Source organism: Pleurodeles waltl, chromosome 10 (assembly GCF_031143425.1).
Source record: "Pleurodeles waltl isolate 20211129_DDA chromosome 10, aPleWal1.hap1.20221129, whole genome shotgun sequence".
Classification (NCBI taxonomy): Eukaryota; Metazoa; Chordata; class Amphibia; order Caudata; family Salamandridae; genus Pleurodeles; species Pleurodeles waltl.
In genome coordinates this window covers 180,467,011-180,492,841 of record NC_090449.1, presented here as the reverse complement: position 1 = coordinate 180,492,841, position 25,831 = coordinate 180,467,011, and the positions used below count along the sequence as shown (strand labels likewise).

Below are 25,831 nucleotides of genomic sequence, written 5' to 3'. Positions count from 1 at the left end.
GTAACTACCTTTAAGAATAATGGACTGAATCTTGACCAAGCCAAGGATCTGTGAAATGTATATGCCTTTTGAAAATATGAAATAAAGAGAACAGCTTGGATGCAGAAAGTAAAAATATCTTAAGAACCAAGGAGGAATTTGACAGTACTGAGGTGATCTGGTTAAACCTTTCAGTGCTAAAGAACAGCTTGGATAAAGAAAGTAAAAATATCCTAAGAACCAAGGAGGAATTTGACATGCCTGCCAAATTCCCATAGTAAGACGTATGCAGCACCTGAAGCAGGGAGCTCTCGTAAGAAATTAGCTTGTAGAATTAAAGGATTGATGGTACAAAGAGAGTCAACACAAAGTTAGCTTGATCAAGATGGGTAATATGAAGGTGTGGATCCAGTACAATCCCTGAGTCAATGGCCTCTTGGGTCTAAGTCTTTCTTCAGGCCGCAGACAGTGCCCCGGGTTTATTCCATAGGTCACTGCTACTATTTAGAAATTACAGACTGCAACACGATCTTGCATAAACTATGCAGGGTTCACAAATAAAATTTCCCCAAGCTAAAGATTGCTCAGGAAGAAGAGGAGCCTACCAAATGCTAAACTTCCAAACTCCAGTTGGTCAATCATGTTGACACTTCCAGAGCAATACAGCAAAATTACCACCTTGTGGTTTAAGAACTCACTGAGTATCATTGAGAACCTTGTGGTCAATGACTTGGTGCAGCAGAACCGTGTCTGGCGTAGGGCAAGGAAATTATGATTTGCCTCATACCTGTTCGGTTGACCAACCCTTACTCTTCAGGTTTTCCCTGAAAAGGTGAGCATCAGGGTGATAATAGCTACGCTCATAAGTTCATAATCAATTACGTTTTTTTTATAGCAAAGACGTAACATGCTGAACGTTTAGGGATTGGGAAAAAACATGTCTGAGAAAGCTATTGATCACAACTACGAAGAAATGAAGAAACACAATGGAAATCTGTCTTTACAGTTTGGGTGGGAACCCATCAACTGCGTGTCCTCATTGAAGTTATGATCCCAATAAGGGCCTGGCATCAATTTCCAGGAAATATAACCACTTTCGTTTCTTTTTAAAAAGACAAAAAGGAAGAAGGAGAAGATAAGACATTCTGCACTATTTTCTCTCAGAAAAGAGACAGACCTAATTAAGCTGCCAGACATAAAAGCAACAGTCATTCATCTTTACTACATTTTGCTTGTGTTCTAACAGTGTAAAAAAGAGCCAACACTATTATTATTGATTTAAGTATTAATATTGATTTACGTGATGGGGTGCATCTGAAGGTGCTGCTGTTGTGGACGCCCTGGGAATGATAAGTCGGGTCTTGCATGCCTCCAAAAACCAGTGCGTGTGTTTGTCAGTAAGTCTGAGTGTTGTGAACACCTTGCTCATAAATTACTATTCAACGTTGTTTTGCTGGGTCCGTTATAAGAGTCCCCTCTGCTATTTCTTGATAGACTAATGGTAAGCCTTCTATAGGGGAGTGGAGTTTGTAACTTTCTCCAGATCTCTTATCTAGAGGCCTACAGTGCTTAGAACATACATAATTGCCTCACAGAATATTAAAGGCGTCAAGAAATTATTGCTTTAAGTGCTGGAGTAACCTTCGATTAGCCTTTCTACTGAGTCAAGTCAAAACTGAGTTTCATGAAATTCGCACACTTTTGTCTGATATTTCTCACGGAACATCTTCCATGTAACACACCAAGGGACATATTTACAAGAAAATGGCGTATCTGTCCTGATGTGGCACTTTTCTTGTGTCCTCTGGCACCCCCCTAACGACACCATGGTTGCGCCGTGTTTAAAATACAGCGCACCATGGTGGTCATTACCACAACAGAGTCAACATATTTGGTGCTGTTGTGGCGCTTGGCTGCACTACCACCAAACATTTTGTGGTAGTGCAGCAAAGCACAGGGAGGTCCATAGGTCAATTCAGAAGCGTCACTTGAACCCCTGCCTTGGGCAGGCGTTAATAATGATGGAAAAAATGGCGCAGTGAAATCTTATATCATCATTATATTTTCTTTAATTCTAAAGTAATACTCGTTGTTTCCTACGATGTAACTATGCTATCTCCTGTCCGTTTACAAAACAAGTTCATACTCCAGAGTTTCGCAATAATTCATTCGCATATTTCATTGAGAGTTTAGTCCCTATGAGCTAATTTTCAAATAAGACGTACTTGCTTTGCTTTTACCATGCTGAGGAACTGATTACATTTACAATTCCAAAAAGCATACTGTGGTAAAGTCCATGGATATATAACTTCCCTGCGATTCTCAGAAAAACAATGATGTTGTCAAAATGCAATGGTATGTCTACCTGGATTAAACAATACATGTATGGTCATTTCAAAGTGTCACATCTGTTTATTGACAGAGCATCTCTGTGGCAAAATCAAATGTGTAGCATGACCTATATTAATTATAATGTTGGCAGAAACTGGGTTGCTTCCAGTTAGCCTCTAAGTGTCTGTACATTTATAGGCCTATGTAAGTGTTTCGTTTAACAAAGACCATGTTTTATATGTATAAAAACAAGCAAGGTATGTACATTTGGAGTTATTTATCAGTCAGTTTTATATGCCTAATTAATTATTTGATTTAATTGTGACCAGGTTTTATTTAGTGGCTATTGCATTTAATGCCATTACCATATCCCTGTATCCATTGAGACAGCTCTAACCCTGCTCTAAATTATGAAAGAGCTGAAGACACACTCCTTTGAAGAACACTATATCAAGATGAAGTAACGGTCCTACCTTCCACCCCAGTCCTTGATTAGCTCTGTCTTTGTCTTTGACCGTGTACGGAGCAAAGTTGCATTTTGCCTACATTTTTTATTATGTACAAATACCACTTACATACGTACAAACAAGCATATGAATGCATATGTAAATATATAAAACCATAAAGGTGCATAATGGATATTCTGTCTAAATCCGTAGACTTTTAGCCAGGTCACAAGGTTGAAACTGATCATGTCCTTTTAGATGATCCATGCTTGACAGCAAACGTTACCCAGTGCCATGGTTCTACTAGATTCATCCAGGGTATTTTACTTCTCAACCTTCACATTCCACTTGAGGGCTCTTTAACAGTTGCTTTCCTTGAAGGTGCTTTAAAATAGATTATCTTTTTTTTTTACTGTCGGAACCCAGTAGATCAGATCATGTTTTAAAAATCGTTTTCCATTGTGTGGGGTACAACAGAGAGTAGAGGTTTATCACCTATTGTAATTGATCTACATCAGATTACAGATACAAGATATCATTGGTCTAGATCCTTCAGTACTTGGATGGTGACAAGACAGTTTTGTTCCTAATTGGAAGTATGCCCAGTAGATCCCACACTATGATTTTGTTTCCAGGTAGTGAATGTTGGATGACCTTTAATTAGTTCATTCTGAATTCTTCAGCAATACGTTTGTTGAAGGCATCATCTTTGGTTAAACATCAGTAATGTTTCTCTAAAGAGGGGGTGGGGAGGAAGGGGCTGACCTTCCCTGGTAAATACAGACAAAGATCTGGGTTTGATCTAGATTATTAATTGGGATCCAAAGTCATTGTGGCGATATGTTAGGTATTTTCCATCTAAAACTACAAAGGTGCATCATGCCCTCCCTCTTTTTTGTATTGTAATGTGGTTGGTAGTATTATTTTCCGTTACAATCCACCTTTGTTGTACCTATTACCTGGGTCTCCCTTTCAAACCTTAAAACTTTAGCACATATATCTGTAACTTGCAGGTGTCCAGTGATACCCTGTAGCAAAACATATAACTTTCATAGCAATCTATGTCATACATAAACACTGAAATGGTTGCGTCCCTCAATATCTCTTGTCTACCTATTAACCATACAACCCCAGCTGGAAAATTGAAACCATGCTCTACAAATGCCAGTTTCATGTTGCGTCCATAATGATAAAAGCTACCACAGTGAAAGTTCCTTTTGAACTGCTGATTCAATAATGTGAGGACTGCAAGTGCCATCTCCTGTTCCATCCTGCAAAGGTCCACATGCTGGTCACTTTGAGTACTAGATTTTACTGTTGCTCTCCCGGCTTCTCTAAGTTGTGGTTTGATTCCACTTGTGGTGCTGTGAGGGCACTCGCAGCCCATGCACCACAGACAAAGGCAAGTTAAATTGAAAGCAATGGAAATAAAGGAACCTGATTAATATCCAGGACAATGAGTTTCTGTATATGAGCAGAGACTGTAGACCATAATAGATGACTCAAAGAGGGCTGATATCAAAACGAGATCTGGCTGTGCAGTGAGAGGTGGTAGGAATACTAGATGTACAGTAAGAGACAGAGCCATGGCCCAGCCTGAAAGGCTTGTTAGTCTTTGTACTGTTTGTTCGAGCACATAAAGCAATGCACTGCTTGTCTAAGTGGCCTCAGCACGTCTCTGTTTCGGTAACTGGAGCCCTGCATTTCTTGCCTCATCAGCAAGAGAATTGCACTGTTTGTTACAGTAGTTTGACCGCTGTACTGCAGATGGATTTCGCACTGGTAGGATGTAAAGACATAAACTGCAAAATCATATTTTCCAAATTCTTGACCTTGCATTGGCACTGCCAGACAAAAATGTCGAACTGCACCTAATGCCACTGTCAAGCACTTAACTTCAAATATGCTAAAGCTGAAGTGAGACCTACTAAATTAACCCTGTACTTAATTACATGAAGGCGTGCATATGGCTGGATTTCAGAACAAAATACAGATCAGTATTCTTGTTGGGACATATTTTCTTTTTTTTTTCTTTTACTTTAAGCCATGTTGCACAGCAGCTCAACTGTTGAGGAACATGCAAAACAAATTGACAAAGCCAATAGATTTCACATAGATAATACCTACTGGCTTTGACAATGTTTGTACTTAAAGTTCTTATGGTTCCTCCTGGACCTCCTTTTGCCAGGGAGAACCCCAAACACTGTCCAAACTTAGATATGCACCTATTTTTCAGGTTCACTTATGGAAGTAACTTGGGCAGTTTTGTTGCTAGTCCAATTCACTCTGCATGTCAATTTAAAAATGGGCAGATTTTGCTTATATTCCATTAGGTTAAAAAGTTTTACCCACTTCTATAAAAGAACACTTTTCTATTTCAGTATTAAGAGCACTGCCTGGGGCTCATAATTGAAAATACTATCTTGTCCAGTTGTGTGTACATAAAATCATGTTATAATATTTCAAAGCGTGTTGTGCTTCTTCCATAACACGCCTTGAAACATCCTGTCCGAATAAATGAAAAACTTTAAATTAGTCTCAATTACTTTCTGTTACGGGTACATGAATGGTAGCTTTTGGGCCACGGGAACAAGTTTACACTTGTGTTAATAATTCCTCATGGTTTCTTTTCAGATACCCAAGTCTTGTTGAACAACACCTAAATGATTGGTTGAGCTGTATCAGTACACTGAGGAAGTAAGTGGCTATGGCTAAAGATAAGAAGAAAACAGACTCAAAAAAATCAGAAAAGCATGCACATGGCTCTCCAGCTCCTGAACCAAAAGTTGAAGACGTTGGTTCAAAGGTGTCATCAATATTGGTGTCATTAAGCTTAATAAAAGAAGAACCATCTTCCTCAGCCATAGTACAAGAAGTGGAAGAGCCACCAAAGCAAGAAGAGCCTCCCACCCAAGTTCCTCCTACTCCCGAATATTACGAAGAACCAATTCTCACCCAACTTATTGTTGAAAGGTAATAATTTGATTTAAATATCACACAGTGTGTTTGTGGGTATGTTTGTGTTTGTTTACCAATTACCTTGGGTGTCTTATTGCAGATGTAAAATATCTTAAGAAACAATACATATTGTCTATGGTTCAGGAGTAAAACAACTTTTGACTATTGAAATAACATGTCTTACCAACAAATCTTTACATTGGTCGAGCTCATGTTGTGTCAAAGTATTTTGCTTTGTGATCACATGACCTCTTCTAGGAAATCCCATACTCTTTCTTCATACATAAAAGAAGCCAGATATTAACATAAGCTCACTGAGTTGCCAAATATCTGTCAAACATGGAAACCATATACAAGCTCACTGCAATTCCAAGTCTCTGTCCATCACAAAGGCAGATACAACTACAAGCTGGGAAGTACTGGACAAACACATATGTCAGATATTCCTATCCTCAATGCCTCCATCGACGCAACCACATCCCTGGACACCTGGAAACTTTCCACTGTCATGCCCTTACTAAAGAAACCATCAGCTGACCGAGCTACACTTTCCAATTACAGACCTAGATCCCTCCTACCATACCCAGGAAAGGTCTTAGAAAATCTATTAACAGCTCACCAACCACTTCAGCAACCACTAGCTCCTCAACGCCACACAGTCAGGATTTAGACCCAACCACAGTAAAAAAACATCACTCAGTGCTGCCGCAGACATCTGCATGATCTTTGACAGAGGAAACATGGCAGCCCTAATTCTCCTGGCTCCCTCTGCAGCATTTGACATGGTCTCAGACCCCGTCATCTCTGGTGCCTGCAAGATATTGGTATCCAAGGACCCGCTGTCCACTGGATCTTCTCCTACTTAACAGATAGAACATAAGCTGTCAGCCTGGAAGCCAGCAAACATATCTGCATAGTGCCTTAAGGCTCATTGCTCTTTGCCACCCTTTTCAGTGCATACAAGATACCTCTGGCCAACATCATCCACCTACCCAACATGAACATCCTCTCATATGCAGATGACACACAACTTATATGCTACCTCTTGGTCAAGACCTCCAACACAAGAAACAAGTTTATTACCTGCATGACTGATGTCGCTAGCTGGATGAAAACCACCTGCCTCAAGCTCAGCACCGACAAGAGAGAAGTAGTGATCTTCAGCAAGAACACCTCACCATGGGACTACAACTAATGGCTGGCAGAACTCGGACCCGCACCCACACCCAAAACCCACGCCAAAAGCCTCAGAATAATCATCTACAGCAAACTGGACATGTCAACGCCATCACTGCAAACTGCTTCTGCACAACTGAAAATGCTGAGGAAGATCTTCAAATGGCTTCTTATAAAAACTGTTATTCATGCACTAGTCACCAGCATGTTGCACATGGGAACACCCTCTACACTAAGATCACCAAGCAACTCACTAGAACTCATCCAGAACTCTGCACCCAGACTCATCTTAAATCTCCCACACAGAACCGACATCACATCACACCTCAGAGAACTACACTGGCACCTGATACACAAATGTGCTCAATTCAAACTTCTTGCACACACATTTGAGGCACTACACAACTCGGACCTCATCTACCTGAACAGTCACATCTCCTTCCACCAACCACCAAGACACCTCCACTGCAGAAGGCTCCTACTTGTACACATCTCGGACATTTACATAACCAGATCAGGATGAAGGACATTTTCATACATCTCTCCTAAAGAGTGGGACAGGCTCTACATTAGCGCTTTTTGAATCCCACAAGAAGCTGAAGACCTTGCTTTTCAATTAATCAACCAACCTACCAGAGGCAGTGGTGGGCACACACACTTGCTCAACCCCAGGATACCCTTGCCGGTGATAGTGCACTTTACAAATATACAACATAACATAATCGCAAAGTACCTGAAAAAAACACAGAAGCCATATACCACCACAGGTTCAGTGAATTGCCAAGTATTGAACAAATACATTAGCCAGATAGTACCACAGACTCATTAAATTATCAAATACATAACAAAAACAGAAGTCAGGTACTACCACAAGCTTGCTTAGTTTCCAACTACTATCTCAGATGTCAGATCTTAACATAAGCTTATTGAATTGATAAAAATTTAACAAACGGGGAAGACAGATACTAGCACAATCTCCCATAATTGCAAAGTTCCAGATGAATAAATAAGCTAGGTTCTATGACAAGTCCACCGAATTATCAAGTACCTGACAAACATAGCAGCCAGCTACCACCACAAGCTCAGAGAATTGCTAAGAACCTCAGAAAAACAGAAGACAGCTACTGATATAAGCTCACTGTGCTGCCAAATAGGAGACAAAACAGGAGCTAGATATTTCCACAAACTAACTAAATTACCAAGTACCAGACAGGCACCTTATCTAGATACGTCCACTAGCACAGTTGAATTGCCAAGCACTTCAAATGGAGGCTTTTGATGTTTAGGGTGTAGTGAGGTCAAACAGTCAAAGCTTACTTATTAAAAGTGGTTGTGAGGTTAGAAAATAGAGCTAGCATGTGTATAGTGTACAATGCACAGACTGTCCAGGCAGTATTGTCTCTAAAGACTATAATTATGTTAAGGACAATTCATGCTTAGAAAGGTCTTGCAGTAATCTCACATTGCTCAAAATCTCTTTGCTGGGGCCTTCAGTGCTCTGTAGTGCCCCATGATCTGCAACATACTCTATAATGGTATACTGGTCACCTATGGTGCCTAATGTCTGCCAGAGGGTCAAACATTTGCAATGTTTAGTCATAGTTCAATTGTTGCCTGAGGGTTGGATAACTCTGAAGAATGGGGTGACTCGCTGGTTGCATCAGGAGTGTGCCCTTCATGCTTGGAGGTTGTACAGGCTGTTGGCTTGTTCAGGAAGTTGACGGACTCCTGGAGTCCTTAAGGGCATGGAGGCAACACCATATGGTGCTGCTACTGGCGCCGAGATAAGGTTGGAGTCAGTGGTTTAATACAAAATGATGAGGCCCTGGTGCAGAACCAAACGAGGGGCCCCTGAATCCCCCATATCTCACAAATACTCATTGCCTTTGGGCTGAATGTGGGTCCCCTGATTGCAGTTTGCTGGGTCTCCTGCAGAGGCGTGGCAGCAGAACAGTCACGAGATGTGCTGGTAGGAGCATTGTGGCATGGAGAGCTGAAATATCTTGGGGTGCAGAAGAAGTTCAGAGGAGTAGGTATGCATTAGCTGACCAGGTGGGCAAGGAGGACAAAGTCACTCCAGGTCATAAACTTTTAGTAGCATGGAGTTGGGTGGCATTTCAGGGTTGCACAGCCATATGGATTTTGCTAAGACAAAAAGTACTTTGCTTTGTGCACTTTGGGTTATCTTTGTCGGGGTCGTGCAGTAGTTCACATCTCTGTTGACTTTAGGAGTTGAAGGTCTTCCCTGGATCAGAGTGGTGAGCTAGAACTATAGACCTGGAGCTCTTCCAAGTCAAAAAGTGAACGTTGAACAGGCCAAGGAGGTCTGCTTTTATTTATATACAGTGGCAGATGATCTCCACCAGAGTGACAACTCAGGCATTAAAGTTATCCTCAATCTTCTGGGGTGAACCTATCATTAATTTCCTCCAGGTGTGATGTAATTACCTGGTAGCAAGTTTCCATGGATGAACTGTCACTGTTTTTTTTAGTTTGAAACAGACAATCTCTTCTTTCACCGTTTTGCTGGTTCCTGGATGGGCAGAGCAGGATGCAGCGTACAGTCGGAAAGCCCATCCCTTTCTTTGTTTCCAGCTTTAGCCATGCCTTTGGCCCTTGTTCTTTGTTCAGGTGTTTCACCTGTCAGGCTGCAGGTCAGCTTGTTGGAATGGGCTTGGTCGAGGGGTGAGCATACAGAGTCCTTCCTGCTCCATTCACATTTGTTATTTTAAATCTGAGTCATAGAATTGGCTTATAAGGCTGTCTATAAGTGGGTGGGGAAAGAAAAGGCAGCAACTGGGGACAGAGAGTGAACGGAGACAGCAGTCCTGTCTAGCACTAAACCAAACGAAGCAGCCTGCATCTTCAGGCGGTAAACACATAGAGGGGAGACCCCAACTCAGGGGTACTACATCTCTCTTGGGTCTACTATAGTCTTTATTTACTTCAGCCAGTCAGTTAGGTTCAGGTTATGATATTAACAATGTATCATGTTATGATATATTTTTTTGTCTGTCCTAGCTTCTTATGCCTTCCATGGAAGGCTGAGCAACTCAACAGGGGTAAGACCCAGTGGCTAATGACTTGATTTGGCAGAGGGGTTACGTTGTCACAAACATGACAGATATTTTGTTGGCCTTGTTTCATTTTATCCTAAGGCACTTGTAACAACATGGATGGGATATCTGTCACTTTGTGTTCGGGCAACCCATTCCCTAGACACTAGAGCCCATATTTATGAAAAATGATGCACTACTACGCTAGCGCAGTTGTGCGTAAATATTTTCAGCTCGAGCTAACACCATTCCTTAGAGCCTTGTGTGTGCCATATTTATTAAATGAGGCAAAATGGCGCAAAAGAATGGCTAGCGTCATGAAAAAATTACACTAGCTGGGGTTGGATGGCAGTAGAAAAAAGGGGGCTAGGCAGATGAGCAGCAAAATATATGCCGCTATTCACCCCAGTGTAATTGTTTGACACCCATGCAGCCAAAAAATGACTCCTGTCTAAGGATAGGCAGGAGGCATTACGACAACCCCAATACCCACCAGTGGGGACCAGTGTCTCTCCAGGACCACCCCAACAGACCCAGTGCCAGCCAGGGACCACATATACTTACCTAAATTTACCTGGGATGGGGTCCCTCCTCCAGTATTGTCCCTGTGGTGTGGGTGGGGGCAATGCTGGGGTTGGGGTGGACATCTATGTGCCCAAAATAGGGACCCCAGGGTGACATCCATGGTGTTTCCCTTTAAAAATGTGCCTAATTGCACTTTAACGCCTGGTCTGACCAGATTAAATTTTGATGCTAATGGGGCTTAGCAGAATTTTCTGGGTCCGCTATCTAGGAGCGCATCGTTTAGAGTTGAGAGGTAAGTATGGTGCTAGGGGGCTAGCGTCATTTTCAGGATGGGAATGCCTACCTTGCATCCAATTGTCGCAATGAGATGCATGGTGGGTTGGCGCTCCCTAAAAATGGCGCTAACTCCAATATAGATGGGTCTAGCGTCAAAATATAAATATGGAGTTAAGTTAGTGCCACTTTAGCGATAAAACAAATGAGACTAAAGTGATGCTAATTTGTCATAAATAAGGGCCTAATGAGGTCCCTAGTCTCAGCAAACGGTCCCAGAAATCAAGAAAAGAAACCAGACACCTATTCACCTAAAGAAAACAAAATATTTCACTCTAGTCCAAATGGTATTTAGATTGGTAGTGTTTATTGGTAGATCTTGAGCCTCACTAATAGGGTGACCTGGGATTTGGCAGTCAATGTCCTTTCTTGAAAGCCATTCCATGGAAGACTGTCCTCACCCCAACCCAGGGTAGTCTGGTGCAAAAAAAGACCTGGCACTCAAAGTAAGTTTCTTGAGGGCATCCCAGACATTAGGGGCCATAACTTGACAGTGACAGATCACAGTCAAGAATTTCTTTTTTCATGGGCAGCCCTGGAGCCTGAACTACACACTGGAGCCACAAGCTCCCATGTTGGGAGCGGGTACTGGGGTTCGGATCTAGCCATGAGTACAAACATCACTATTTGTGGCACTGTTATAATTAGAGACATTGTTGATGCAGTTTCAGAATCAGAGCAACCATCCAAAATTAACAACACAATGTTCCAGGATCAATGATGAAGAAGGAAAACATCTGTGTCCCCCTGTGTATGGAAACAAGCAAATAAGGGATCTTCTGCATTCAAGGGTCATACTGGGATGGTCCGGTATGATGCAGGATGCAGTTTGAATTGTTGTTGACCAGCTGAGGCTTAAGGTCATATTTTTTTATGGGTGGAAGACAACCTCCATGCAAACCAGTCCAGTCTCCATTCGGCTGGTGCAGAGAAATCTCCTTGAATTCCATTTAATTTACAGCTACTGGCTGAATTGGAATAACACTTTCCCTGCTCTGGGAAAATGTCGAGACTCTTAGCCAAAGTGCATATGTGGGTCCAGATCTGAACCTTCTCCTAATCAATGCCAAGTGAATCTTCTAGTAGTGATTCAGTCAGCAGAGGATGGGCACAAACTAGTATAAACCGGTCTACGTAAATAGATACTATCTGCTAGAGACATCTAGCTGCATATTTCTTACTATAGGATCTTCCCCAGGCGCGAGTCTGGATACGGAAACTTTTTTTCCCATTGCACGTCTGCACGTCGGAAGAGGGCGTTGCTCGACTCCGTATTGACGTCGTCCACTGGATGTGACATCAGCAGAGTCCATATAACCCCCTCGCTGATGTGCCAGCATCAGTTCCTTCTTTTCTGCGCTTCAAACGCGGTTCTGGGAACAGTTACTCTGATCGTTTTCGGCTTACTTCTACATTTTCGTTGTCTTCTTTTTTCTGCCCCTGTCTTTAGGTTCTAACCCTGTGGGTCCTGGGGACGATAAATGTCGGCTACTGATCCCCACTTGATTTGTATGAGGTGCCTGGGCACGCACCATTATGCTCAAGAGTGCAACTCCTGTCGTCAACTTTGGCCTAAAGCTCTGCGGGAGCGTCGTGCGAAGCAGTCTGGTGGCACAGATGTCAGAGCCGCCCCTGTCTTCCAGTCAACCAAGGTCTCCTTCTCGTACTGACGTCCATTCATGGGCCCATTCAATGAATCATTCTCCATTGATGTCAAGATGTAAGTCTTGACGCAAGCGGTCGAAGTCACAGAAGTTGCTGACTTCACCGCCTACGGTCTCCCACTATTCCTTGGTTGAGGAGTCAAGATCAGGGTCCACCCCTCGTCTCCCTCCCGTTCCATGGATTGGGGCGACTCTATACCAGATGGGTGAATATTGTTTTCCTTCACGCTGTTTTTGGTGAGTCACTTTCCTCTGGAGATCCTGTGGGTCCCATGGATGTGCAAAGTGTCTTGACTGTATCCACGCTGGCGGGTCCACCCTCACTTTTAGTTAGGCCTTCAGCGTCAGGTGACAAAGTCATTACAATGCAAGTGTACAGCCCTTTGGGGTTTCCAACTTCGTTGCCGGTATCTGATCAGCTGACTCCGGCAACTCCGCTGGTGGCACCGATTGAAGTTGAATCCCTCTCTCCATCTGAAGTCAAAATCAACATTGAGGAATCACCTTCTCAACGCTGGTCGATGTTGGGTAGAGTGCCAGTCATACCGGGTATTCCGGATCTTCCGCCACATACTGGAGACTCCCCTCTTGTTTATCCATATGAGGGACATCGTAGAGAGTCAGTAGAGAAGTTGGATATCCTTCAACCTCTTCAGTCCTCATAGAAAGGACAGCTGGCTAGCTGACCTAGCTGCAGCTAGAGGCTTGGATTCTTCTCCAGCCTCAGGCCTACGCCCCCTTTATCGCCCCCGACATCCTACGGAGTTGAGCTCCTCTCTTGCTAATATGCTGAGAAGGGTTGCTTTAGTGTTGAATCTGTAGAGTTGAATCTAATACTTCCTTCAGTGGAATTACCTTCAGATCCCCTACTTGATGTCCTCCATCAAGGCCAAAGAGGGAGTGAACCTTTGCTTCCTTACAGTGAAGCCCTATAATGTCTTATTGGGGGCTTGGGCTAAGACTGTTACAGGAGCCTCTGTTGAGTGGGTTATATCTCACAGGCACTGATCTGCCCCTGGTGATCTGACTTGTGTTATAAGACACACTACTCATCAAATTTGGTGGTACAGGCCGCTTTGGCCTCCCATGATATTGAGTTTCTCCCAAATGTCCCATTAGGAGTCTAGATGTCTGTTGCAGGTATATTTTTCCGTTACAAGTTCTGCTCTACGCTCTGTAAATACAACTTGTGTTCTTAGATGTTTCTCTCATTCTTTATGGGACTCCTTGGCAAATATCTTGCCTACGCTTCCGGAAGATATCAGAAGCACTCCTACCCCTATCATTCAAGATAACCAGCAAGCAGCTAAACTAATCATTTACTGTGGTATGCATACTACTGGCTCTGTGGGTCGGCTATGGCTTCCTCACTTGCGCTAAGTCGCCGTGCCTGGTTATATAACTCTGTATTTTCAGTGCCAGGTCAAGCCACATTGATTGACATGCTGTTTGATGGTGCCTTATTTATTTGGTACACAGGCAGACTCAGCTTTAAGACGTTTTCATGACAGTAGGGGTGGAACAGCGAATTAGCCTGGTTCCTATTTACCATTTGGTCTTACTTACTTCACGGATGACCCATGCTTCAGCAGGGCTGTGAGACTTTTTCAGTTCTATTTCTTTCCCACCTGATGGTGGCACTCGGTGGGTGTTCCTGCTTTCAGCAGGTATTATTTTTCCTTAAATTGTGAAGAAGTTATTGGAGTGTATAGTGCCCTGGGACCTTTGGTGCTTTTCATGCCTGATATTTAAAGGCTACTTTCAATATTGCTATTAGTAGAAGAGGTTGTTTTCCGCTACGTTTGTCAATGACAGCCTCTTAGAGGGTTATCTCTTTTTCATACACCTGATATAAAGGTGATATTGTTTACTCTGAAGAAGAGCTTGTGCTCAAAAGTTGTTACCTTCATGGAATATACCATACTCTAAGTGGAGTATTTGCTTGTATGCCAGTGAGCATTCATATATATGTGCACAGTGGGGGTTCGTTAACTTGTGGGCTGTCACACCTTCATTTGGTGGTAGAGAGTTGCATCCTCTACAGAGAATTAGTTTTTACTAATATCCCTTATAAGGAACTTTAATATTAACAACTCTTTGGGAGTGTCAATATATTGCTTAATATGTGTTCAAAGAAGTTTCTTCATAGGAATTCTACAGCACTAAGGCTGTCCGTTTACTAAGTCCTTCTTGTACAGTCAAATAAGGTAGCTGTTGATCTACACTAATTGTAGTGTATGTTCTACCCTATATGGTAGTGTCAGTTTTTTCTACTTCTGGTAGATTGGATAATTCAGAAGCCAGAAAGTATAATCTTTGGAACTTTATAACTTCCCTTGTTTTGGTCTTAAAGGTTTTATATTAGATATCCGTCACAGTTTGATGGATTTTCTACACTTTGGTGTAGACATTTGTATGCTGTCAACATGTTATTGGAACATTACTCTTTTCTTTTTCTGACTTATGTCAGTTTATCATGGGTCTCCATTGAGACTTATCTTGCTGTAGGTTCTTTTCAGTCTTTTGTATAGAATTACTAATATTATTGACTCTTTAGGAGTTGTTCTGTGCTTCTGTATTTGCATTAAAGACTTCCAACTTTTCAGAAGGGTTTCATCCTCTTCAGGGGTACTTCTTCTCTATGAAGATATCTATATCTGTTGTGCTTGAGGACGTTAGATGTTATTACCTCACCTAGGTACAACTATTTTCATTGTTACCTGACTCTAGTGGTTGTAAGTTGGTTTCACACTTTGAGAAGTGTTGTCATAAAATGGAATATATATACAAAATCTGATGGATTCTTTTTACTTCAGAATCTTGTACATTTTCAGTTTTTGTGTCATTGACACCTTTTCTAGTTCATCTGTAGATGAGTCTTATTCATTATAAGAGTCACATACTCACCTTGGTTTCTGCTATACTACCAAAGTCCTTTTTTAATGACTGCTGTTTTATTCAGCTTAAAACAATAATATATATGTATATATTAATATAAATAAATAAAGAGAAATATATATTTTGTTGGTTACTACATAGGTGTTTGTTTTTTATACTCCTATATCAGTAGTTATATATGTTAGGAATATCTTGAAGATGTTTTTATCATCTCTAGCTACTTTTCCTGGGAAAAGTATAATTCTATTCCAAATTGTTGCTATTGTTGTCTTCAGCTTCTTTTTGAAGAGGGCAATTCTATGTGTGTCTTATAGCGTAGGTCTGGTTAGGCTATACCTTTATATGGCAAGAGGTGTTGCTCAATGACATGTTATGCTGCTGTGTGTTCCAACAGGATAGAACATGCAGTTCGGTCTACATGTAAGAACAAATAGATTTATTTTCACTAGCTCATATGGCAATACTATCCTATAGTCATGGGTGGTGTTCTTACCTATGTTTTCTTTGTCTTTATGATGTCATTGCTGTGGTCCTTTCCACAGTATTGACGGGGTGTTCATGCATGGGTTTGCATCTCAGTGAGGGATCAAGTAAATCCTGGGGAAGACTCTAAAGTAAGGAATCTGCGGCTAAATCCTTTCTCTACCAGAAAATGCATTACCGAAGGTAAGTAACTTGTTCGTTAAACCACACCCGGTACAAAACAGGTGGGGGAAGAGGAGGTCAGGTACAGTGGCAGGCAGAAAGTGTTCTGCAGGGAAGCTGACATATATTTCATTTGCACAACAGTTGCCTTCTACAATTGGAGGAGAGTCTGACTAAAAGAAGAACACTGTGGCACTTAACCCTGAAAAGGTATGAATACTCTTCTCAGATGATTTCCAGAGGGCAATAGATATTCTCCTTCTAAGAACTAGTGCCTTGTTGACTTTCCAGTGATGGTGCTGAGAGGGTACCAGTTCTTGAGGTCATCAATTATTATGTAGAAAAAGTGACCTACTCTATTTTACTAAAAAACATCACATATTATTTGAGATGTTTTGGCCTAGTAGAACTCCATATTGTTCCTGGTGTAGTATAATGGTTAGGACCAAGTGGAGTCTGTTAGCCATAAATTAGTTACTATCTTCGCATTAAGATCAAGCTTGACAAGAGCCATTATGTGGTGCTGTCTCTTTTTATGTTTTCCAGCCTTAGGGATTATCATTTCCATGCCCCTCAAAGAGAGGCCAGATAAATTTCACTCTCTTTTGAAATGTAGAAACTGCCAAAGCATCTGGTTGGCACTAAACGTAGTTTTAAGTGTGACGGAGTTCAGCTGATAGAGCATCAAAATCTTGCCCCTTCTCTGTATTATTGGTTTAAAAAGTGGTGTTCATCTTGTTAAGCGTATCAGCTCAGATTTTAATATTGTGTTTATTTGATATTCGGTGTGTACATACAGACATACAGAGTCTCCTACATCATGGTAGACAGAGTTCACATCTGGTATCTGATTGTGCCAAGTTTATCTAGTTTTGAAGTTGGTGTCCCTCCTCTCTTTTTAGTCTGATATTTTTTATTTTGTTGTTTACTGTGGCTATACATGTCTGGTAGTCACATTTATACCACTGTTTGCAGACTATGAATATTATGCTTTAGGGTCCACCAGATGAGTGTCCAATTCTGGGGTGCGATCATGCAATATCCTCCCATGGGCTCTTTAACTTTACTTTCTGCAAATCATGAAATACATATTCTTCATACGACTGCCTTAAAGGACTCCCATTATCAATGCTCTTGAAGAATGTAATTATTGTATTGTATATTGTTTCCTTAAATGCAGCTTCCTGATGTACCTCCACAGTGAGGTTCTGATTACAGTTAGATAGGAAGAAAAGAGCTTTTAGTATCTTGAAAAAGCACTGTGTCTGGAAGAAAATCCACCTATACAATTTGATTTGTCAAGGGATAGTATGATTAAGAAAATTCCATTGGTTGATTCTTCTCTGGATTTAGCACTTCCTGCGAATGTCAGAGGATTTTTCATTCTGAAACAACTCCAAAACTGGTACTAAGGGGGTCATTATGACATCAACGGACGGTTTTCACTGTCCTCTGAAGTCCCGCGGTCAGGTTGTGGCCAGTGCAGCCTCCTTCCCCTGGGCCCCATTAGGAGTTCCCTACTGGGTTAGTGGGCGGGGAACGGCCTACAACATTGATGCCAGCTCATAATAGAGCCGGCGGCAATGCTGTAGTGCGTAGGGTGCACCAGCACCTGTTGCGATGTTCACTGTCTACATCGCAATGGGGCTGGCCAGGGGGGCCCCTGCACTGCCCATGCCAAGTGCATGTGCAGTGCAGGGGCCCCCATGGGGTTCCCTGCACCCCATCTCCACCAGCCTTTACATGGCAGTGCTACCGCCATGTACAAGCTGGCAGAGAGAGGGGTCCTAATCCCCAGATCACGGATTAGGACCACCAGGACCGCCAGACCCTCCTGTGGAGGAGAACTGGTGGTGCTGGCAGTCTGACCACAGCACAACTGCCACAGACATAATGTGGCAGTCAGACCGCCACCAAAGCGACCAGATTACTGATTTGGCGGCGGTCAGACCACCACCTTGATCCTCGCGGTCTGAAGACCCCCAGGGTTGTAATGAGGTCGAAAGTCTCTAAGGCAAGATGTACGAAACAATAATTTCAAAATATTGGCCTCAGATTATCAATCAATCAATCAGTACTTCTATGGTACGGCTAATCACCCCTAGGGTCTCAAGTGGCTGTTGGGGGTGTGCTGCTTAATCGAATAGCCAGGCCCTGGGGTCCTTCCTGAACTGCTTCAGTAATGCAGTCTGTCTGAGTTTGAGAGGTAGCGCATTCCATGTCTGGGCTGCGAGGTAGGAGAAGGATCTTCCTCCTGCTGTGTTTTTCAGATTTTGGGAATGGCTGCGAGGGTGAGCTGGGAAGATAAGACTTCTCTGTTGGGTATGTAGAAGGTGAGGTAGGCCTGTCCTGTGTTGTGTAGAGCCTTGTAGGTATGTAGCAGAAGTTTGTAGGTGATGCGCTTGTTGACTGGGAGCCAGTGTAGGTTGCCTGAGGAGATGTGGCTGTGTCAGGGGATGTCCAGGATGAGCCTGGATGCTGCATTCTGGATTCTTTGTAGTTTTGATTGCAGTTTCTTGGTGATGCTGGCATAGAGTGCGTTGCTGGAGTCCAGTTTGCTACTGATGAGTGAGTGGGTGACTGTCTTCCTTGTCTTGGTAGGAATCCATTTGAAGATTTTTCGAAGGGTGTTGAAGCACGACGACGAGAAGACGTTGACTTGGCGGGTCATGGGTAGAGAGGAGTCCAGGATGATGCCCATATTACGTGCTTGGTCTGTGGGACCGGGGCCATTTCCCAGTGCAGTAGGCCACCAGGCGTTCCAGGCAGAGGGTCTTGTCCGAGTTGAGTTTGAGGCAGCTGGCTTCCTTCCAGGTGAAGCGTGCTCTTATCCCATTGTGGAAGTTTCTCTTGCCCTTTACTAGGTGATTGGTGAGGGAGAGGATCAGCTGGGTGTCGATGGTGTAGGAGACAATGTTTAAACCGTGTTTTTGATGATCTTGGTGCGGGGGGCCATGTAGATGTTGAAGACTGTCGGGCAGAGAGATGATCCTTGGGGTAATCCGCAGCAAGTTTCCTTGGGTTCCGATGTGAAGGGTGGTAGTCTGACACTCTGTGTTCTTCCGACGAGGAAGAATTTGATCCATTTCAGTGCTTTGCTGCAGATGCCGGTGTCGTGCAGTCTGGCGCAGAGGGTGGAGTGGGAGATGGTGTCGAATGCGGCGGAGAGTTCGAGGAGGTTGAGTGCGGCTGTGTGTCTGTGGTTTAGTATGACACATAAGTCATTGGTGGCTGCAAGGATTGCTGTTTTGTTGCTATGGTTGCTCCTGAATCTGTATTGGAATGATTCTAGGATCTGGTGAACCTCGAGGAAATTGGTGAGTTGCTGGTTGAACTGCCTTTTCTGTTACTTTGATTGGGAAAGGGAGCAGAGAGATGGGTCTGTAATTCTTCAGCTCCCTTGCGTCGGAGGTAGGTTTCTTTAGTAGCAGCTTGATCTTGGCTTGCTTCCAGTCAGATGGGAAGATGGTGGTCTCGAGGATTGGTTGATGGTCCGACAGAGCTCAGGTCCCATGGTGACCTGTATTATGACCTGTATTTTTGTGACAGGTGTGGAAATTTGTGAACTGACCTATGTACTAATAGGTTGGTTCACAAAATTACAAATTGTAGTTGGTTGCAATTTGATAACCGATCATTATTTATGAGGTGGGTCGCAAATTATGACAGTGATTGGTGGACATAATAGGGATAATGGCTATTCTGCGGTCAGCAGACCTTCATGTCTAAGAGCACTTTTAAAATTATTTTTTCATATGCAGCCAGTTTTCTTGAAGGAAACAGGACTGCATTTAAAGGGAAAAGTTTAATCCTTTTAAAAAGTTTCTTTGAGAGTAAATAGTGGTCCCTCTTGTTCACTGCCTACTTCACAACATAAGGGAGGAATCCTTTAGGGACTCCTTCCATTTTGCAAATGGCTTACCACGTATTGTTGGGAGTTGGTAAAATGTCAATGTTATGCAACCGGTTTTTGGTTGATACCTTCCATAATGAACAACTATTTGGAAAGGATGCCCTAAACTTCCCCTTCCAAATAGGGATTTGTCCCGCTCCTCTAAAGCCACTTTGTGATTCGTAACCTGTTACATTGTGGTCGTTCGTGTTAAGAGCTGCCATCACCTTTGGGAAAATACCTGGATAGTAACGATTCTGACTGGGCATCCCTATCTGATATTGGTGATTGCTTTTGTAGCTGGCAACTGATCCATATCGCCAGATCCGTTAGTAATTTGAAAATGATGACATTTCAAACTGCCCAGTTAGTAATCTTATTATTTTTATTTATATTCAGGTGTGTCTCCTGTGGCATAACAATTTAGTAATTTTTCATTTCTGCATAGGCCTCTACCTGGTGATTTTTAAAGTGGTCATTCATGCCTAACATATTCCCCTGATTAGTAATTCATAAAGTTCTGACAACATATTTATGATCCCAGCATAACCCATCAGTCGTTTGCCCTTGTGGATTCTTCCGCCAGTCTGTTATCATCCCTCATGCATTTACAACCACTGACGGAAGACCGAAGAGTCTTTTGGAAATCAGACGCACAGTAAGCGTCCTAGGCCTTGCTGGACCAGTTATTCTCCATTCTTTATTTCACCACTGCATTTTGTTAGGTGTTTCTGATAAAAAGTGCTGCACTTCTTTTCACTCTGTCACTGCCCCTGGTCTTTCAGCTGGTTGATTAATCAATAAAATGCTCTACTGGACTTTGATCAATTGGCTACTTTAATGTGGTGAGTTTTTTTCTTGACTTCGGGTATTTCATTCCCAGTTTGAATGACGTTTATATATCACAAACCTATGTGGACAAGTATAAATCCCACACGTTTAAACAGAAAGTGTAAGCTACTTTTATACAGGAGAGGCTCGTGGTGCTTTATGGGGCAGGGTGGCTCGCGTGTGGGTAATTGATCATTAAAAAAAAACGTACCTCTATCGTCGCGCCGCTGCTGTCACCACTGTGCTGCTCCTCTCCTGCAGACAGGCTGCAGGCACAGGCTCCGAGCCTGCCCTGCGGCAAATCCTGACACTGCTCATAGCAGCGTTAGGATTGGCTGGTAGCACCAAGCAAGGGTGCTCGCCTGCAGACTGGGAGCCTGGGCCTGCTCTCTCCAGCCAGGCAACACAGTGCCAGGCTGGAGAGAGCCTACTGCGCATGTGTGTTTCGTCGGCCGAGGCGGCCGGCCAAACATACATGCACAGTGAGCGGGAGTGCTGTGCACTCGCCCCTCAGTGCTCGTCACAGCCTGTGGCCTTGCCCCCTTTACCAAAAAACAATAATAAACATAGTTAATTATCGTTTTTTGGTAAAAGGTTTGCAGCTGCTGGTGTGGAGGTGACGCTTCTCCTACCTAGTGGAGGAGCCGCACCTGCTTTTATATAGAAACATCGGTGGAAGCGCAGACCCTTTGGCACCACACATTAATTAAGCATTTCTTCAGTGTCTCAATATCTACACAAGTGGTACAAATATTAACTTTGGCGATCAAGCTACACAATCAATCAATCACAATATTTATAGAGCGCACTACGTACCCGTTAGGGTTTCAAGGCGCTGAGGGGGGGGCTGCTGCTAATGGTCGAAGAGCCAGGTCTTGAGGAGTCTCCTGAAGGTGAGAAGGTCCTGGGTCTGTCGCAGGGCGGTCGGGAGGGTGTTCCAGGTCTTGGCGGTGAGATAGGAGAAGGATCTGCCGCCGGCGGTCTTGCGTTGGAAGCGGGGAACGATGGCGAGGGCGAGGTTGGCGGAGCGGAGTTGGCGGGAGGGGACGTAGAAGTTGAGTCTGTTGTTCAGGTAGGCTGGTCCGGCGTTGTGGAGTGCCTAGTGAGCGTGGGTGAGGAGCTTGAAGGTGATCCTCTTGATCCTCTTGTCCACGGGGAGCCAGTGGAGGTCCTTCAGGTGGTGGGAAATGTGGCATCGGCGGGTACGTCGAGGACCAGTCGGGCGGATGAGTTGGAGGCGTCGGCTGTCTTTTGCTGGGATGCCTGTGTAGAGTGCGTTGCCGTAGTCTAGTCTACTGCTGACGAGGGCCTGGGTCACAGTTTTTCTGGTTTCCGTCGGGATCCATTTGTAGATTCTACGGAGCATGCGGAGGGTGTTGTAGCAGGAGGAGGAAACTGCGTTGACCTGTTTGGACATGGTGAGGGTGGAGTCAAGGACGAAGCCCAGGTTGCGTGCGTGGTTGGTTGGTGTTGGAGGGGGTCCCAGTGCGGTGGGCCACCAGGAGCCGTCCCAGGCTGAGGGGGTGCGTCCGAGGATGAGGACCTCTGTCTTGTCGGAGTTCAATTTCAGGCGGCTTTTTCTCATCCATTCGGCGATGGACTTCATTCCCTCATGGAGGTTGGCTTTGGCGGTGTGTGGGTCTTTGGTGAGGGAGAGGATGAGCTGGGTGTCGTCGGCGTAGGAGAGAATGTTGAGGTTGTGCTGACGGGCCAGTTGTGCGAGGGGGGCCATGTAGACGTTGAACAGCGTCGGGCTTAGGGAGGAGCATTGGGGTACGCCGCAGATGATGTTGGTGGCTTCGGAGCGGAACGGAGGGAGTCAGACTCTCTGGGTTCTGCCGGAGAGGAAGAAGGAGATCCAGTTGAGGGCTTTTTCTTGTATTCCGGCTTCGTGGAGGTGTGTTAGTAGGGTGCAGTGGCAAACCGCGTCGAAGGCTGCGGAGAGGTCCAGGAGGATGAGGGCTGATGTTTCGCCGTTGTCCCTATGCTGTCTGATATCATCTGTAACGGCGAGGAGAGCAGTTTCGGTGCTGTAGTTGCGTCTGAAACCGGACTGGGAGGGGTCCAGGATGGAGTAGTCCTCGAGGTGGTGGGTGAGCTGAGCGTTGACGATCTTCTCGATGACCTTCGCCGGGAAGGGGAGGGGGGAGATCGGGCGGAAGTTTTTGAGGTCGTTGGGGTCTGCCTTGGGTTTCTTGAGGAAGGCGTGGATATCGGCGTGCTTCCAGCTTTCCGGGAAGGTTGCGGTTTCGAAGGATAAGTTGATGATCTTTCGAAGTTGGGGGGCGATGGTAGACTCGGCTTTGTTGTAGACGTGGTGGGGGCATGGGTCTGAGGGGGATCCCGAGTGGATGCAGTTCATGATCTTGCAGGTTTCCAAGTCGTCTACGTGGGTCCAGGCGGTCAGGCGGTTGGTGTAGGTGGAGCTGTCGGAGGTGCGGTCAGGCGGAGGCGTGGTGTTGAGGCTGTTGTGAATATCGGCGATCTTCTGATAGAAGAAGGTGGACAGGGCGTCGCAGAGTTCTTGGGAGGGTGGGATGTCGTTGGCGTTGGCGCTGGGGTTGGATAGCTCTTTCACGATGCAGAAGAGTTCTTTGCTGTCGTGTGCGTTGTTGTTCAGGCGTTCTGTGAAGTGGGAGCGTTTGGCGAGTTGGATTAGCTGGTGGTGCTTGCAGGTGGCTTCCTTGTGGGCTGTCAGGCTGTCTGGTGTGCGTTCGAGGAGCCATTTCTTCTTTTGTTACTGGCAGGTGCGTTTGGAGGTGATGAGTTTGTCAGTGAACCAGGTGGCTTTTTTCTTTCCTTGGTTGTCGGTGGGCTTTTTGAGAGGTGCGAGGGTGTTGGCGCAGTCGTTGATCCACCGTCGTAGGTTGATGGCGGTGGTGTCTGGGTCGGTGGGTGGGTTCTGGGCGAGGGTGCTGGTCAGTTGGTCTTCAGTGACTTTGCTCCAGCGGCGGTGGGGTGGTAGTTGGGTGCGGTGGTGTTCGGTGTGCTTCTTGAATGTGAAGTGGACGCATTGGTGGTCGGTCCAGTGGAGTTCGGTGGTGTGGCTGAAGGTGACGTGGTTGCTTGCGGAGAAGATTGGATCGAGCGTGTGGCCGGCGATGTGGGTGGGTGTGTTGACCAGTTGTCTGAGGCCGAGGTTGGAGAGGTTGTCGATCAGAGATGTGGTGTTGGCGTCGTTGTTGTTCTCCAGGTAGAAATTGAGGTCTCCAAGGAGGATGTAGTCCGTAGAGGCGAGGGCGTGGGTGCTCGTGAGGTCGGCGATAGAGTCGCTAAAGGATGCTCGTGGTCCTGGGGGTCGGTAGATGAGCGTTCCCCTGAGGGTGGTGTTGGGGTCAGTGTGGATCCGGAAGTGCAGGTGTTTGGCGGTCTTGAGGGTGTCGTCCGTGCGGGTGTGGATTTTGAGGGTGGATTTGTGGGCGATGGCTATTCCTCCTCCGATTCCGTTGGGGCGGTCTCTTCTGGTGATCTTGTAGCCGTCCGGGATGGCTATGGCGATGTCAGGTGCTGAGGAGTCGTTCCACCAGGTTTCGGTCAGGAAGGCTACTTCTGGGGCGGTGGTGTTGAGCAGGTACCAGAGTCGATGGCGTGCTTTCGTGCGGAGCGTGTGTTGAGGAGTATGCAGTGGAGGTGGTTTGTGCTGGTTGTTGCAGGTTTCCTTGTTCTGTTGCAGGTGAAGTTGCAGGCGCGGCAGGAGAAGGGTCCTTTGGTGTTCTTCGTTGTGGCCTGGAAGCATGTAGTGGAGGAACCGAGATTGAGGGCGATGAGTTCGTTGGCAGAGTAGCGGCGTATGGTGTTGCGGGGGGTGTGCGGACCAGGGGGGGTGGCACTGGGCGCGGTCCAGGCGTGGACGCGCAGCGCCAGCCATTAAGAAGGGAGGGGGAGGGAGGAGCAGCTGGGAGGCGGGAGGGAGGGGTGAATGGGGGAGCAAGGGGGGCGGGCCGCAGGGAGGCAGCGGCAGGGGAAAGTGGCAGGGGGGGAGCGCACAAGGGGCGAAAAAAGCGGTTACAACAGTAGGAGAGGCACAAATGGAGAAAATGGAGCAAAAGGCACAAAAAAGTAAGGCACAGAATAAAGTCACACATACAGTGAAAACGGCAAACGGAAAAGGTCACAAATACAGTGAAGGCGGCAAATGGAGCAAAAAAGGCAGAATAAGCAAGGCGCAGAATACAGTCAGTCACAAATACGGGCAGAAAAGGGAGACTAAGCAAGGCGCAGAATACGGTCACAAGTACAGTGGCAGAATGCAGTCACAAATTCGGGCAGAAAAGGCAGACTAAGCAAGGCGCAGAATACGGTCACAAATACAGTGGCAGAATGCAGTCACAAGTACGGGCAGAAAAGGCAGACTAAGCGGGGCGCAGAATACGGTCACAAATACAGTGGCAGAATGCAGTCACAAATACGGGCAGAAAAGGCAGAATAAGCAAGGCGCTGAATGCAGTCACAAATCCAGTACAGAAGCGGCACAAAGCACACGGGGACAGCGAAGCTTACCAGAAGCCCACTAGACGGGCCTCGAACACGCTAGCAGCAGCGTGGGCGGGGTTCGGGACACAGGCACAGCAGGGTGGTGCTGCGGACGTGGGGGTGCGAGCTCTTGACCGAAATCAGGTCAGAGGTCACTCACCCTCGACGCGTAGCGCCAGCCATTAAGAAGGGAGGGGGGAGGGAGGAGCAGCTGGGAGGTGGGAGGGAGCGGCGAATGGGGGCGCGAGAAGGGAGGGCCGCAGGGAGGCAGCGGCAGGGGAAAGTGGCAGGGGGGAGCGCACGAGGGGTGCAGACCATGTGTCATTTTTAGGGTTTGAATGCAGATAGCTCAAGCAGTCTGGCAATATTGTGATGTAACCACAACCTACAACAACACAACACACACCACATAGAATACAATACGTCATACTGAAAGGTGGTTGGGTGGCATTTATACTTTAATTCAGTAGAAATAGTCATCTTGTTGGAAATGGCCCTTCCCCAGACTTTTTGCCTTCCTCCTTCTCTTTTTCTGACCTCATTTTTGCTGGTTTCTAGACTCTGCGCACTTTGTCACTGCTAACCAGTGCTAAAGTGCATATGCTCTCTCCCTTTAAACATGGG

General features: G+C 45.2%; 1 protein-coding gene across 4 annotated transcripts in view; it reads left to right on the top strand.

Annotated features, from left to right (window-relative positions):
- RSPH10B (radial spoke head 10 homolog B) overlaps positions 1–25,831 on the top strand; it is a 232,302-nt gene that overhangs the window by 5,058 nt on the left and 201,413 nt on the right. For all 4 annotated transcript variants that reach the window (XM_069210152.1, XM_069210149.1, XM_069210150.1 and 1 more), the window contains exon 2: positions 5,391–5,729. In XM_069210152.1, the coding sequence (XP_069066253.1) occupies positions 5,464–5,729 (266 nt within the window). In that variant the 5' untranslated portion in view covers positions 5,391–5,463. The remainder of the gene's footprint in view (positions 1–5,390; positions 5,730–25,831) is intronic.